The sequence below is a fragment of the Quercus robur genome, chromosome 11 (assembly GCF_932294415.1).
Source record: "Quercus robur chromosome 11, dhQueRobu3.1, whole genome shotgun sequence".
Classification (NCBI taxonomy): domain Eukaryota; kingdom Viridiplantae; phylum Streptophyta; class Magnoliopsida; order Fagales; family Fagaceae; genus Quercus; species Quercus robur.
The window spans coordinates 42,128,500-42,144,894 of NC_065544.1; the positions used below are offsets into that span (position 1 = coordinate 42,128,500).

The window sequence follows — 16,395 nt, forward strand, 5'->3', positions numbered from 1 at the left end:
TTAGAAGCCTTGGAAAGAGAAATAAAAGTCAGCTCCATTAGGACCCCTCAAAAGAGGAAGGTTAGCTAGGAACTTTTTGGAAGGAAACCTCAAAAGAAGGATACAATGAGAAAATAAGGAAATGACCAACCACCAATGTTGTTGACACAACATTGGTTCTGGTACCCAAGACAGCAAAGGGAGGGAATCAATGGCACACCAAAATCCTAGGAAGGTATCATAAACGAAGGATCAAGCCATCAACAAAAGGTATTTAGCAAACATTAATTAGAGCAAAAAAAGAGCATTAGAGAGACTCATTAAACTTTAGAAAAATAGAGAGAAGAGGAAGATATTGCAAAGGATCCTGTAATAAGTGCTTGAGAGCACACTTGGATTCAAGGGATTTAAACCTCACGAGTCTTGAAAGCCTAGAAAGAGCTATTCAAGTCTATAACTTTTGAACTTATTTGAATCTCGTGACATATCCCAATAAAAAATAGGGTCCAATGTACTTTAAAACTTAATATAATGACTATTTTCTGAGGATCCCTGACGTTCTTGTTTACATTTTTTTTTTATAATTCTTTACCGTTCTTTAGCCATTTATTTTACAATATGTATATGTTTGCATGTATGAATGTATATGTGTTGAAAAGCCCATGTTTTGTACACAAATTGGTTCGTAATCAGCCCAATATAGCTACAGTAAATCAAGCCCAGTCCACCAACCAACAAATATAATTTCTTGGCAAGCCCAAGATCCTCGTTACCATTTTGGCCTAGGTACTGTAAAAAACAGGAACCCATAGTAGTATTAGAAAAAATGAGTTAAAGAAAAATTATCTTTAGTCAATATAAAAAGTATGGATTAGTTTTAGATATTTTTTCTACTATATTTTTTTTTTGGAAAATAATTCTATCTCACAACAAGCTAAATAATGAAAGTTAAGAGATTGTTTTTCAATTCATTTAAAGCTGTTACCAAATATAGGAAAATGAGATAATTTTATTTAAAAAAAAGTTTTTTGAAAAATGACTCATTTCTTAGAAAATATCATTGCTGAAACAAACCGAACATGAATAATAAATAACATTTGATCGAAAGGAAATTTAATGCATGTGTTGAGACTTGAGAACTAGTGACTATGAAATCAAACCGTTAAATTTCAAAATACGTAGTTATATTAAGTTTTTCAGCAACAGTTGTAAGTTGTGAACTTGTCACCATTTTGTGCATCTATAAGGCCATTTTCTCCACCAAAAAAAAAAAAGGTGGGGGGGAAAGAAATCTCACAAGGCCCATTAGGCCCAAGCTCAGCCCAATCCTTTAAAATCAACACAACCCTTCGACCCATATCTTTTTAACCCTGCTTGAGGCCCAAGCCCATAGCTTCTTTTCCAAGTCCTAAAACTAATAAAGTGCTATTCCCCAATCTGCGAGTGAGTGCTTTTGCTCTGATAAAAAAAAGGAAAAAAAAAATGGAATTTATTGTTGAAGAAGGCAAGAAACCTCATGACCAGTGCTCCACTCTCCTTCTGGTGAGACACACATGCTTTTTATTTTTAGTCACCATGAATTTTGTTTTACACTCTTTGAAGTTTTACTTACAAATTTTGCTGGGTTGAATATGTTAAAAAAGCCAGCTTTATCGATTGGGAATGTGGGGCAATTGGCAATGGATCTTATGGTATCGTCAACAAGAGCAGAAAGAATTGGGTTTTTCGATGACCCTTTTCTTCTTCCTTGTGTAGGAAACGATGCCTATGGTCCTCAACCTCAAGGCCAACTAGCTCTTCCTCTTGAAGGTCAGCTTTTTAAAACTAAAAAATATATATAATTTTCAGTACCCAGTAAGTTCCTATTACTTGCTTGTTATGTAACATTGTTTTTTTTTTTTTTTTTGGGGTTTTGTTTCAGCTTATGATTCCCCCTCTAATGCACTGACACTCGTCCAACAAAGGTCTCCGGTTGTTAAGGTTGTCACTCTTGCTTCTTTTTTGAAATGTTTTGATGCTTTAAATGTTGAGGTTTATGATGATGTTACAAGTTTTTTATTGGATGTTTTAGATATGATGGCTGTGAGAAATGTTGCATGGTTGTGACAATGACAATAATTGATTGTATGAGATTGTGATAAGAATGGGATCCCAACTTTAGTAAGCCAACACCAATATACTAATTAGTAATTACTAATACTACTGAGGTTTCTTGTTTTCAAATTTGTTTCTTTGCTTTGAGAAATTTTCCTGTCACTGGCCAATGACCTTTAGATCAAATGGCATTTTCTGGTGTTTTTAACGACATTTAGGGTTTGAATCCCCCCTCTCCCACTTAAAATGTATAAAAAAGAAAAAGAAAATAGAAAGTGACCTCTTGCTGATGTTGATACCTATTGCTAAGAGTAAAACAGTCTTGTTACATGCTAGTGAGTCAATGTCATTTTGATATATTGTCGTGTTCATTGTTTGGGTCTGCTGTCAAATTTTTTAAAACTCTACATAAAGACCCTTGTGTAATATTGTTTCTTGAACAAGATGACTGCGGAAAAGACATGTTTCAGATTCAGGTGTTGGTGACCAATGACCTCTAGGTTAAATGGCATTTCCTAGTTAAAATGTATATAGATATATATATATATATATATATATATATATAAAGGAGTTGGTTATCCTACTTAGGAATCTACATGGTGAAAGTTTTGGGTGGTCAAGAAATTTCAGGGAATTTTTTTTGGGCAACACTAAACAATTTGAATTCTTTAGGCATAGTGCTTGCCTTTTAAAAATAGTTAATGAGCAATTAATGCTTTGTTACTTGGATGTTTACAAATTGTAGGATAACTTTTGCCTACATAATGTTAGCTACCAAGAACTGTGGGAAGGTTATTGGTGGTTGGGTTGATGATGCTATGACTACTATGTTAGACTTCTTCATTAGTAATTCTTGCATCTAGGGGCCACCTAATGCCTCTTGATATTAGCTTTACCTGTACAATGTCATCTTGATTGCTTTTTATGTGTATACTCTGTGTGGAAAACAATTTTATCTTCTTCCTTGTTGCTTTTACTTGAATGTGCTCTTGGTGCTTCTATGTCCTTTATGATACTACTAATTCTCAATTCTGAAGCACTAAATATCCATTCAAACAGGGGAAGATGGTTGAATTTGCTAAAAACTTGGCTGATTTTGCTGCTGCTACTGGAAAGAAACATGCCATTGTGCTCTCTAGCTTAGATTTTGGGAGGTGTCGAAATATTGATATGTCAAGGTACAAATCAATAATCATGCTAATTTTTTTTTTTTTTTAAAAGTAAAACCAGTATGAAATTAATAATCATGATATTATTAAGTTCATGGTAATATTTGTAAGCTATGGGTTTCTCTACTGGATGAAAAATTGTGATTTGGTCATCCATGTGCCAAGGAAACTAACCTTTAACTCTTTGAAGTTGCAAGTACTAGGGATGGGATTTTTAGCTTTGACATAGGCACATAGAACCAGTTTAACAGGCTCATATTTCAACTAACTATACTAGTGGCCTCCTCATCCCCTTGGAGAAAACTTATTATTAAAAAAAAAACACTAGCAAGACTGTTGATCTGAAGTCATTATCTCTTGAACCGTTAATATATGCAAAATGTTCAGTTCATACAAAATATGAGCACCTCTTACTTTATCTCTCTCTCTCAACCATCTTATAGTCCTTACCTTCTTCCTGAAAAGTGTTTGCAGCTACCACTTTTCTTTCATTGTGGGGCCACTTTATTTTAGCAGAACTCCAGGCTTTCTGCTTTGCTGCAAGTCTCTGATTTAATTAAGGCCTTTAAAAGTTGACTTTCGTACATAAGATTTTGTAAATCACCTTGTCCAGTAAAAAAACCGGTTCATGCAAGAGAGAGAATGTTGAATAAATAGTTTCTCATAATTTAAGAATTGATCAAGAAGCATGACATTGAAACATGAGTACAACCCACATAAAAGAAATTTTCTTCTCTTCAATAAACATTATGAGCAATTCTTTCAAGAAGATTGACTTACGTTTGAACTCAGTTGTCTTGGTAATTGCGTAAGCAACCATCTGGACCCACTGTTTGCAGTTGCCTATGCCATTTTTTCAATTTTGATTTATCCTTTATCACATCAGTGGTTTGCAGACATACTACTTGTCTAGCACCAATTCTGATGGAACAGATGATTACTGCGAGCAACTTGGGTGGAAAAGACTGCAGGAATACAACCCTACTCAGAGATGTTGGAAATATCTCAGCACTTTAGCTGAAGGAAATGCCTTGCAGGATGACAACCCTTTTGAAGATGAATTAGAAGAAGAAGATTACTACCCAAGCTTGCCCTTTGCTGCACTTTTTTCTTGTTTTAAGGTATTTTTTGTTCAAGTATGATTATGACAATTAAACATAATTTTCAAATTATATTTTTCGTGTAAAAATGAAAAAATAGGGAGTGGGGGGAAGGAGATTTGCATGTTATGCTTTATGGTCATTTATTGACACCAAACATTTTTTAACTGCTAGATACTTTATGGCTTATTTTAATAATTGACCCTTTCAAATTATTTATCACTTTATTAGTTTTTTTTTTGCTTTATTTTGTTGGTTTCCAAGTTTTGAGCTTCTTATGTGGAGTTACTTCACCATACCATATATTCTATAAGGACACTCCTTGTATGATATTTCTGGGGATAGGTTATGACTGGCATGATATCTGGGTTACATCTGTGTGTGTGTATGAATATTATACCTGAAACAAGACCTTTTTCAACCACCAGTTTTTATTCCAATTTATTTCATGCTTAATTATATTAATTATATAACCTGTAGAATGCAAGAAAAAAAACCTTCTCTACATTGTAAGCTGTCATCTGGCATCCAAGCGCACACACATGCACAGATGCGTAATACAGCCAGATATAGTCCTTAAATTGCAGCCTATTCACTCTCTCTCTCTCTCTCTCTCTCTATAAGTTCTCTCCCCCCGGGGGGGCAGCCTCCTGCACAGTAGATATGAGAAATAAAAACTAAATATTGTTAATCTGTACAGCTTCTGTACACACTCACATGTAAATGTGTCATACAGCAAAATATAGTCCATAAATTGCAGCCTATTCACACACACATATAAATGCTTAATACAGCAAGATATAGTCCATAAATTGCAGCGTATTCACTTTCATCCTCTCCCTCTCCTGAAAATACATATGAAAGAAAATAGAAATTAAACATTGTTAATCTGTATAGCAGCTGTCTGGTTTTTTCAAAGGTGAAGGCGACCTTAAGGTGCTAGGGCCTTGTATTACCCAAGGCGTTAGGAGACAAAAAGACGCTAGCCCGAGTAAAGCAAGGTGCCAAATTCTTAAAATATTTATTATACATATAGAACTTAAATCATACGTACCTAGTATATTAAAATATTATAGTGAAGTGTTTTTCAATCTATTGCATGAAGAAATTAGGTCTATCAAATAATTTCAAATAGGATTAACATCGTTTAGGCTCTATTAGTTACTCTAACAATAGGTTTTACAACAAGCTTCTATATAACAATAAGTTTTACAACAAATCTTTGTAAATTAAGTTAAATAACAACAGGTTTTATAACATGGTTAAATTTTTAATAAGTAATAAAAATTATATTATAAAAAGAAGAATTGAGTCACCTGAGTATACAGGGAGTATACATCAGGGAAAAAGAAACAAATCAAGAGCGTAAAATACAAAAGTCAATAAACCCATGAACTGAAAATAAATCATGAAAAGAAGAGAAAGAATGACAGCCTAACACTGCAACCCAGTCTAGCCTAACATGCCTTTTTAAATTAATAATCTAATAGTAGGTTTCACAACAAATTTTTATAAAAAAAAAAATTTAATTAAAAAAAAAATCCTAAGGCTCTCGCCTTAGCAGCTTTTTCATGGCTTAAGGCAGTTGTCTTACTCACCTAGGCTCTAAAGGTGCCTTGCCTTAGAGCCTTTAAGGCGCCTTAGTGGCGCCTTGCCTCACTTGCCTTTGACTACAATGGGTTTTGCCGACCAATGTGATTTTGATATACAAAGGTTTTGGTTTATTGATCAGGCCAAAGGTTTAAAAGTCACCTGCTTATTATGCTACTGCTCAGAAGGGGACAACATACAGGATGCTTTCCATTTGGCTGAGGCAGCATGCAAACTTCTGGGTCTTAGTCCCAGTAATTTCCACGGTATGTTTCCTCCACCTGTGATTGACAGTCTGATCAAAGTTAAAAATCTAATAATTTCCTCATATGCCTTATGGCCATTGTCAAACTTTTGAAATCCCATTTTAAGCTTTCTTTGTTGTCACTTGTCTTTGTGATGCTCTCTATGTAACTGTCAGTTGTAAGAATGTAGGCCGTATCTTAGGGATGTTAGAACCAGCACCTGCTCTAAAGCAACTTGAAGCTTGGGGCTGTTATCCATTAGGAGCAATTAATCTGCCACCTCCATTAATACCATTGATATTTCCAACCTTTTTTTTTCTTAGTTTGTTTTTTCCCCTAAATCAGTTACTTGGTAGGAAAACTTTTGCATAGCATAGCCTGACAATTCAAATTTCATGTTTTATGGAAGTTTAAGATTAGCACACAATCTTCTTTCCCCAAATATATACCATAGATTCTTTTCCACATCAAAATTTTATCTGTAAGCTGGAGCATGATTCCTATTATGTTTTTCACTCCTTTTTTGAGGCTTTTGTTTCGTATGAATACAATTTTTTTTTGAAAAAGAATTGGCTCCAAACATGTTTTGAACAATCTTTTTTCAACCCACTGACAATTGAAGACCCCATCCATGTGTGTTGTGTAATTTTAGTTACATGACTTTATTAATGAGTCGTGCTCTTTAAATTATACGCGTGGATACTCTTGTAATTAGCCACATAAGGGGTTGAAAAAGATAGTTTCAAACATGTTTGGAGCCAAATTTTGTACAAGTTTTTTTCTGGTGAATTCTTGTTTTTTGGAAAAAAAGGAAAACAACAACAACAACTAAATTTCAACCTTTTTTCTAAATATGCTAGCTTTTAGTTTTTTGTTACACATTTAGCATAAAAGTTACTAATGATTATATCTTTTGATAAACACTATGCAAATAATCTAATGGCAACTACACTATTCCCAAAATGGACAATCTTGAAATATTTATAACAGCATTATACTCAAAGTTGTTTCTGACATATTACCTTTATATTGTTTTACCAAATGTTCTCCAGAAATGATTTCCTTATATTTGACTCTTTTATTTTTCATGGATATTAATTTATGCCTAGATTATGTAAGTCCATATTGAATTTTATTATCTCAGTAACTTTATGACCAAAAGTTTGAATTAGATGATGAGCCTTAAATAATCAGGCATATGGATATTTTCTATGTAATTTGACATTCATCATTGGGAATTTTGTAATCTTGTGCCAGATTAATTATTTGATAGTTTGATTATTTAGAAAAACCCTTTTCTGGGGGTGGTTATTACAAACTTTTCCAGATTATATGAAAATGGACTTTGGTAGTCAAGCAATCATACTAATTTGTGCTCTTTGTGCTATTGGCTTTGTTTAGGCAATGAGGGTAATGGATGGCTCATTCCATATTCGTGGAAGAGTGTGTATGGACCACCTCCAGATATGTCTATCTTCTAGGCTGTATTGACCTGAGATTGGATCTGCAAGAACAAGAGTACTCCTTGAATTCTCATTGTTGTTTCATCAAAGGGTGCGAAAATCAAACAGTGCATCCATTGTATCTTGCATATGTAAACGTTAGGTTCCATTTTTTAGCAATGGATTAGTCAATATAGAATCAATGATTTGAATATCGTTTTCCATATGCTGGTGCATTACTTCTTTTCCTTTTACTGTGTGTCTTCCTTTTTTTCCAAACATGCGTGTGAAAGTTGAGTTTCTTTAACCAACAAAGTAGGAAAACTAATGCATTATGCTTTATAAAGTGAAGACAATGACGACACGACATTGCATTATGATTTTACGTAATGATTATATATTTTCCATGATATATTTTTATTACATATGTCTAGTTTTATATATGCATTCAGTAACATTCAATCATTTTCTCACCTAACATTCAATCATGATTGAATGCATATTTATATATGATTGAATGCATATGGTTATACTCACATTCAGTAAAATATTTATATATACGAAAGTAACGAAACCCACATTCAATCATTTTCTCACCTAACATTCAGTAATTTTCTCACCTAAAAGCCACAACCATATCTAATATTTTAGGTTTTCATTGAAATCTCACATTCTCAATGAAAGTAAATTAAATTTTAGGGTTGGTTTGATTAGAGAGGTGAAAAAGTAGGATTATAGAAAATGGTGGAGTGATGAAAAAGTGGGAGAATAGAAAAAATTTTATTTTCTCTCATTTTTGTTTGGTTGAAAATGAAAAAGCGGAGGGAGTGAAAAAATAAGTTTGAATAAATTTACTCATATTCTCTTGTTAAAGAATGATGCCCAATTAAAAAAAATGACAAATAACCACAAAAGAGAGCAATTACCCAAATTTATTAAAAAAATTAAAATCGTGTCTCAAAAAAAAAAATCACGTCTAGTTAAAAAAAAAAAGAAAAAAAAAGCACAACTAGAGGCAACGTTACTGCCCATAAGAAGAAAGAAGCACGCCTAGGCCTAAAAAATCAAAAGAAAAAAAAGAAAGCAACGTTAATGCCCAGGAGAGAGAAAAAATAAAAAATAAAGGCAACTTGAAAAAACTCATGTTTACATGGGCATTTTTGTTAATCAATAAAAAATCCATCTTTACTTGGTTTTCTCTCCATTTGAGAGAGAGAACATTTTGGTGGGTCCGGAGAGAAATTGTTTGGGTCTCACCATTTATTTTCCTTCCTTCATACCCAACCAAACACACTTCAAAAAAGTTTTCCTTCCTGTTTTCTCTCCAAAATTTTTCATCTACCCTGTTTTACCTCTAAACAAACACACCCTTAGAATCTGTTTGAATGAGAGGATAGAAAATGGAGAAGGGGTAGAAAAATGAGAGGATAGAAAATGGAATAGAAAGAATTTTAATTTTCATTCTTTGTATTTGGTTGGAGGGGTGAAAAACTTTTTTATTTGGTTGAGAAGAAAAATGTAAGAATAAAAAATACAGTTTATATAAATTTACTCATATGTCCATATTAAAAAATGATGTCCAATTAAAAATAAAATAAAATATGGCAAACAATCAACCAAAAAAAAAAAAAATCATACCCAGTACAAAATAAACAACAACAAAAACAAAACCCAGTTAAACAAGAAAAGAAAGGGGAAAAAATGATGAAGGGAAAAACACCCAACCAAACAAAAAAAAAGAAAAAAAAGAAAAAGAAAAGAAAGGGAAGCATGTATCACGCCCAGTAAAAAAAAAAAAAAAAAATGATCAACACAAAATAAAAGGCAAATTGATAAGAAGAGAATTAAAAAAAAAAAAAAAAAAAATTCAAAAAAGTAACGTGGAGGCACAATGGTATCCAAAACAAAGCCTTTTTTTTTTTTTTGGGGGGGGGGGGGGGGGTAAAAAAATACTTTAGTGGGCCCAGAGATAAAAAATTTAGACCTCACCAAATTTTCCATTCTCTCTACTCTCCAATCAAATACTCATAAAAACCATTTTCTCTTCACCTTTTTTTTTTCATCCTCCCTAAAATCTACTCAAACAAATGGACCCTTATAGTTTTTTTAAAAACAAATTAAACCTTGAAGTTTTAAACATAACAAATTAAACCCTATAGTAAAAGTATCAAATTCAATCTCAAGTCATTTAAGTAGATTGTGTTTGGGTATAAGTTCGAAAAGTCTTATAGTTCAATTGGCATCTACTAGTATTTCCACTGTTTTAAAAACTAGATTGAATTGGCTAGTTCAATTGGATGAACCAAGATTCGGACAAGTAAAAATAGGAAAAATCAGCAAAAAATCAAGAACCAATTCCTTTTACAGTTCTTTAATTCTGATTTTTAAAACCATGAATATTTCGACAAAGATGTTAAGGATTCAAATTCTCTTTCTCCCATTGTAACTATCAAATTATTCAAAAAAAAAAAAATTTACTTTTTGAAATATGAAGGCTTTTAATTTGTTACTTTTAAAATTATAAGGTTTAATTTGTTAATTTTTATAACTTTATTACATTATAGGGTTGAATTTGTTACACCCCATGAACTATAAGGCTTAATATAATGTGTTCCTAAAAATGATTGAAATATAAGTGTAGGCGTTTGGATGTAAAAATATGTAATATTAAGTTGTGTTATTGAATGGAAATGCTAAAAGTATGTAAATATTATTGGAAATAAATAACTTAATGAGCTTGACAAAAATGGTTCAAATCAACTTATCCAAAACAAGTAGAGTTAGAAATGAGTCAAGTGACTCAAGTTAAGTTGAGTATTAAAAAATATGTAATATTAAGTTTCTTCGTTGGATATTTGAGCATAAATGTAATTAGAGATAAATAACTCTTTTTTTTTTTTTTTTTTTTTTTTTTTGAGAAGGTAGAGATAAATAACTTAATGAGCTTGACAAAAAAATTTCAAATCAATCAATGCTACCAGCTAGGGTTATAAATAAGTCAAGTCAAGCTAAGTATTAGAGAGTTTAAGATTTTTTATTATTATATAATCATCCTATAATTATGGAATTTTATTGTTCCGCATCTTGGACTAACCATCCCTTTTAATGTTCACATAATTTTATTTCAAACACAAATCAAGCTTAAGCTCATCACCAAATTGGATTAAATGCACAAGTTTATTCATATTCTTGTTGAACAAACTTGAACTTGTTTGCAAGCTACTTAATTATTTTTTCCCTATTTAATAAACATTATGATTAAGATCTTTTAGTCCTTTACAAATTTATACTAAAAATTAATAACTAAATTATAATTGAAATTATATCGTTTGTTTGTTCGTTTAGATCCCTTAAACTAGATTGTTTAACCTATTATAATAACCAAGTGATTACTTAGATTAATTATTCAGATCTAGGTTAAACATAAATAAATCATATCATGCAAAATAGTGGAAAAGTAAATAATACCACGATATGATGAGCCAGGAAAACCGATAAAACGAACCGTTTCAAGGTAAAAATTTGGAGAGGATTTGATTTAACTATTCTCAAGGTAAAACAAATCCATTATAAGAGAATTAAAATTTTTACAATCAGATTTAACCCTAAATCTATTGCTACTTCTAGTAGTAACTTATTGACACGACCACGTACAAGATCCGAATCCACGGACTTCTTTTATTCTTGGATTTACACCAACACAAGCTGCCTTACTTGTGACTTTGAGATCCCACTCAAAGGTTTCAGATCACCATCAGTAATGATCTTGATGCAGTAACTATGTTCTACCTATGCTTGATTGTAGATTTTGCTTCGGTAGATTTTTGTGTAATTAGAAGGTACAAAACCTCTCAAATCTCACAAAGAGTAATACACAAGTCTTCCAAAAGTTTGAAAAAAATAGCTAGGGTTTCCCTTTTATATGTGGAGAAGTTTAGATGAAACCCTAAATGTTTTTGCGGGCTTGGGCCTGTTTAAAAATTTTGTAGAAAAATTGGACCTACGATTTTCGATCGGTAGAGCCTAATTCTTGAGTGGTCGAGCAAGGTAGAACCACACTTCCTTTTTCAGTAATCAGCAGGACTTGAACCTTGAAACGGCCACTTTTAAGCACTGCCTAAAGATCTAGACTAGATATGTTTGTTCTCAGTTTGCCAACACACTAAAAACATGATTCTAAACATTTAAACATAAATCTTTAGAACCTAACATTGTTTAATTAATTACATAAAATGATTTTCATTTAAAAATAAATATCAATTTGATTTACTAACCTTATGTTGTTAAAAGTTTATATAATTTTTACTATGAAATACAAAATTTATATTTTCAATAAATTACAATTAATAATTTGATATATTATGAACTTATTTACAAATTTTATACAATATAATATTCCATCTATGTAAATTATATTTATGTGTGTGTATAATATTATATATACCTAAATTGACCATAATGCTCATGAGATTATTCATAAACACATTATATTGTTTGAACTTGGCTCATACAGTTGAACTTAAACTTATGCTTGAATTTGACTTGTTTATTAAATAATTAAAACAATTTTTTTCCCAAGTTGAACCTAAATTTTTCATAAACAAATCAATTCATTGCAATCCTAAAAACTGCAACCTTTGGCTTGAATTAGGTTGGTTTGGATTGATCCTTTTAGCATCTATAGATTGGCTTGGGTTGGTAGTCGGTTTGTTTTGAAAAATCCTTCAAAACCAATCTAAACTAACATATGCACATTCCCATTAATTTGAGCAGAAGTAACAAGCTAGGTATAAAAGTTCAATTCTTTAAATGGACTACAAAAGTGGAAATTGGGAGGAAAATTATACGGTAAATCCCTTGCATAAAAAGCATTATTGGGTGCTTTTGATCTTTTGTTGCCGCTTAGTTGATGCTGTTAGGTTCTAAGGAATTAGGAGCTAATGTATTAGAACTTCATTTTGTAATGTTGGCAAACCATGATCAAAACGTTTTAGTCTTGATTGGACTTGTTTAGACTTGCTCAAAGTATCTGCTTTTATGTAAAGTTGGAATCGAGTTACTGAAGGATTTAATGTGTAAATCTGCCTGGCTCGATCAATTGAGAATTAGACTAGATTGATCGAAAGTCATGTAGAATGTTTTTTTTGCAGAATTTATAACTCAACCCAAGCCCGTTTGATGTGTAGGGTTTTATGTTTTGCCTTAAGTATAAAAGGGAAAACCCTAGCTACGTTTTAGTGTTGCTCTTTATGCTGTGTGTGTGAATCTTTTGTGAAGTCTAGAGGTGTTTGCCTTCACATATACTTAGGGTTTCCAATCTCAAGATTGATGTCGAGAGCTTGGTGATCAATTCAATTGCTGTTTTAAGAGCTTAAAGATACACAAGCGGGTTGTACTAGCTGGGAATCCAAGAAAGAAGTAGTCCGTGGACTCAAAGCTATCACGTGGTTGGGGTAGTAAGTTTCCTATTTGAGGTAGCAATAGGATGTTAGTGGTCTAAGTCGCTATTGTGTAAATTTCAATTCTTTCATAGTGGATTCGTTTTAACTTGAAGATAGTTAGGTTAAATCATCCCCAGGTTTTTTACCAGTTTGGTTTTTCTAGGTTATCATATCGTTATGTTCTTTATTTTCCATGCTTGTCAATGATATGACTTATATGTGTTAACCTAGATCTGCATAATTTACCTAAGTTAATCACTTGGCTAAATAACTAGGTTAATCTAGTTGTGTTTAAGGGGTCTAAAAATAAACAAGTGGTATCAGAGCAGGTTGCTCTCTTGTTGTAGATCTTTTGATTTAGGAGCTGATCCTTGACCCCTGTTGTCATGGAACACAGACACTCTCTTATTATTCCACCTCACTTTGATGAGAATAATTATGCTTATAGGAAAGTAAGGATGAAAGCATTCCTGAAATCCATTGATGAGAGAGTCTGGAACTCCGTTGAGTATGGATGGGAGAAGCCCACTACTCCTATGAGTGAGTGGCTAACTTCTCAGAAAGAAGTAGCTGCTTTTAATAGCAAAAGTATGAATGCTATTTTTAATGCTGTTTCTATGAAGGAATTTAAGAGAACCTCTAATGTTGAGATTGCTCATACTGCTTGGAATGTCCTCCAAACTGTGCATGAAGGCACAAAGATAGTTAAAATCAATAAGTTGCAGCAGTTAACAACTAAATTTGAAAGCATTAAGATGTTTGATGATGAAAGTTTTGATGAATTCTATGCTAAACTTAATGATATTGTTAATTCTGCATATAATTTGAGTGAAATCTATGTCAACCTAAAATTGTTAGGAAAATTCTTAAATCTTTGATTGAGGATTTTAGACCCAAAGTGACTGCCATCACTGAAAGCAAGGATGTGGACTCCATCCCTGTTGATGAACTTGTAAAATCTCTTCAATTCTATGAGTTGGACCTACCTAAGACAAGCAAATCCAAATCAATGGCTCTTAAGTCTGTTGATAATGTTGATGTGAATGGATTTGATGATGAGCTCTCTGCTACAGAGATTGCCTATCTTGCCAAGAACTTTAGAAACTTTCTTAGGAACAATAACAGAAGGGCAAGAGGTAAAAACAATGTTGAACCTAGAAATTTTAGGAGGAATGATCCCACTAAGGTGAACACTGAAAAACCTAAAGAGAAAATAGGTCAACCTTCTAATAATTCTATGAGTCAACAATGTTTTGGGTGTTAAGAGTATGGTCATATGAAATCAGAACGTCCAACATTCTTAAAGTCTAAGGGTAAGGCTATAACTGTAACCCTTAGTGATGATGAAGTTTCTGACAATGAATCTGGTAGTGATGAGGATGGAAACTTCATTACTTTCATAGCTATTGCTGTAGTTGATGAAAATGTTTATGTTGAAGAGAACCCTTCTGATGGGGAACTCTCTGAGGATGCAGATTTACAAGAAGCCTATAATAAATTTTGCAAAGTTGCTGCAAAGGATGCTATGAGTGTTGAGTTAGGCTTAAAGAAAATTGCATCTTTTGAACTTGATAAGAAAAATTTGCCTGTGAAACTGTTTGATGCTAATGAATTGTTGAATAATGTGAAAACTGAGAACATGCTTTTACTTGATAAAGTTAAGAATTTGGAACTTGAATTCTCTGTTGCTAGAGAGCAAACTAATAGGTTTGCAAGCTCCAAACTTGATCACATGCTAAGTGTTCAAAAGTCTCCCATAGACAAAACTGGTCTAGGTTTTGTAGAAAGCATCTCAGTGCTTGAACCACATTCCACAAACTTTGTTCTTTCTTCTAAACCCCCTATTAGTAAGGTTGTCAAACCCGTAGAAATTACACCTCTTAGGAAAATTAGGGTTGATCTTCAAGAATTTAAACCTAAGACTCCTAATCCTCCTAAAGGCAAGTTGCATGATAGACCTATATGGGTTTGTTATTTTTGTGGAAAGTCTAGGCACATTCATCCAAACTGTTTCAAGTTACAAATTGCTAAGCGAGCAAATAAGCCAAAAGTGCTTGTGCCTGAAGCACAAGATCCTATGGTACTTATTGGTGAATTGGTAAAGGCTCTAAACCTTTATTCCAATTCTGGAATTGGTAATCATTCTAGTGTGAATAAGAACTCTAATGCTCGAGGTGCATTTAAAAAGTTTTGGATGCAAAAGGCTCAATCTAAGTGAGTTTTTCTGACATGGTTCTTGTACTTCCTCACTCTACTCTTTGTGACCATTCTTCTTTGTTGCTTTTGTTTTCTTTGCTTTTCTAAGATTTGCATTCCATAACATTCATGCATCTCATTCTAGGTTGTTTTTGTTATTTCTTTTCAAAAATAAAAAATAAAAAAATACAAAAAAGGGGAAAAAGGAAGCAAAATGTGTTTTGCATTATTTTCTTGAATTTGAAATCAAGGTTGACCAATTTATTTTTACATAACATGTTTCTGTACTTTGTTTATCTTGGATGAGCTTATTTACTGCACTTTACTAGTTGAAACTTTGTAGTGCATATTGTGTGGGAAAGATGTTTATAGTTTTTGATCACATGATCTTGATTTTGAAGTCACATATCTTTGATTGTCGGACTTGAACTTATTGAGAAAGGCATAAATAACCATCTCACCACTGTTTACTAGCCAATCATGAACACCTTAATGCATATCGTAAGATTTTGTGCTTGAGAAAGTGTAGCATATGCACAAAAAGAACATAAGGTGTAGCCTCACTTTAAATGCTAAAATTGGTGTGTACATTATTGGGCTTTAATAACTTCACAATCTAATAAAATTGATGTGTACATTATCCTAGCTATTTTAATAAGTTTCTAGTCAAATAAAATTGGTGTGTATATTATGAGGCAAAATCAAGAAACTTACATAATTGCAAGTTTTTATTTTAGGAGATGTGAGAGTTATATGATGTAACTCTCTAGGTGATAGTCTCTCTCAAATTTATGTGATAAATTTTGTAGAAATTGCGATTAATTTCTATTTACATATCACTTCACATGTATCTCAAGTTTTTGCTAGTTGCACACACTACACAAGTTACTCTTTGCTAAACTTTATACATGTTATTGTATGTAATTTTGGTTTGGCCAACCAAGCTTGAAAATTCCTTGAGTTTTATGCAAAACATGTTTGCTGTCTGAGAATTTAAGGATAATTGATTGAAAACCTTATTTTTGGGAAATCTAGGTTCAATACAAGTTATTTTTTAAGATCATTTCATCTCATATTCATGCATTTTATTCATAAAATTCAATGCTTTGATGAGTTTTTGCAGAAAATTGCTTTGTTTT

General features: G+C 32.4%; 1 protein-coding gene across 2 annotated transcripts; it reads left to right on the top strand.

Annotated features, from left to right (window-relative positions):
* The first annotated feature begins 1,402 nt into the window (after nucleotides 1–1,402).
* On the top strand, nucleotides 1,403–7,843 carry LOC126706141 (uncharacterized). Of its 2 annotated transcripts, XR_007648523.1 has the most exons (8): nucleotides 1,403–1,521; nucleotides 1,623–1,788; nucleotides 1,901–1,959; nucleotides 3,133–3,251; nucleotides 4,129–4,363; nucleotides 5,243–5,343; nucleotides 6,075–6,198; nucleotides 7,579–7,843. XR_007648523.1 is itself a non-coding variant. In XM_050405442.1 (7 exons), the coding sequence occupies exons 1-7, from the start codon at nucleotides 1,462–1,464 to the stop codon at nucleotides 7,656–7,658; spliced, it is 843 nt and encodes a 280-aa protein (XP_050261399.1). In that variant the 5' UTR covers nucleotides 1,403–1,461; the 3' UTR covers nucleotides 7,659–7,843. The 2 variants fall into 2 exon arrangements, 1 of the variants encoding a protein (XP_050261399.1); XM_050405442.1 differs by lacking the exon at nucleotides 5,243–5,343.
* The last annotated feature ends 8,552 nt before the right edge of the window (nucleotides 7,844–16,395 follow it).

What these genes read in the sequence shown, in the direction of transcription:
- LOC126706141 (XM_050405442.1), top strand. Translation starts at nt 1,462, where the DNA reads ATGGAATTTATTGTTGAAGAAGGCAAGAAACCTCATGACCAGTGCTCC. An exon ending in CACTTTTTTCTTGTTTTAAG is followed by an intron (nt 4,364 to 6,074) that starts GTATTTTTTGTT and finishes TTTATTGATCAG; the next exon opens with GCCAAAGGTTTAAAAGTCAC. An exon ending in TAGTCCCAGTAATTTCCACG is followed by an intron (nt 6,199 to 7,578) that starts GTATGTTTCCTC and finishes GGCTTTGTTTAG; the next exon opens with GCAATGAGGGTAATGGATGG.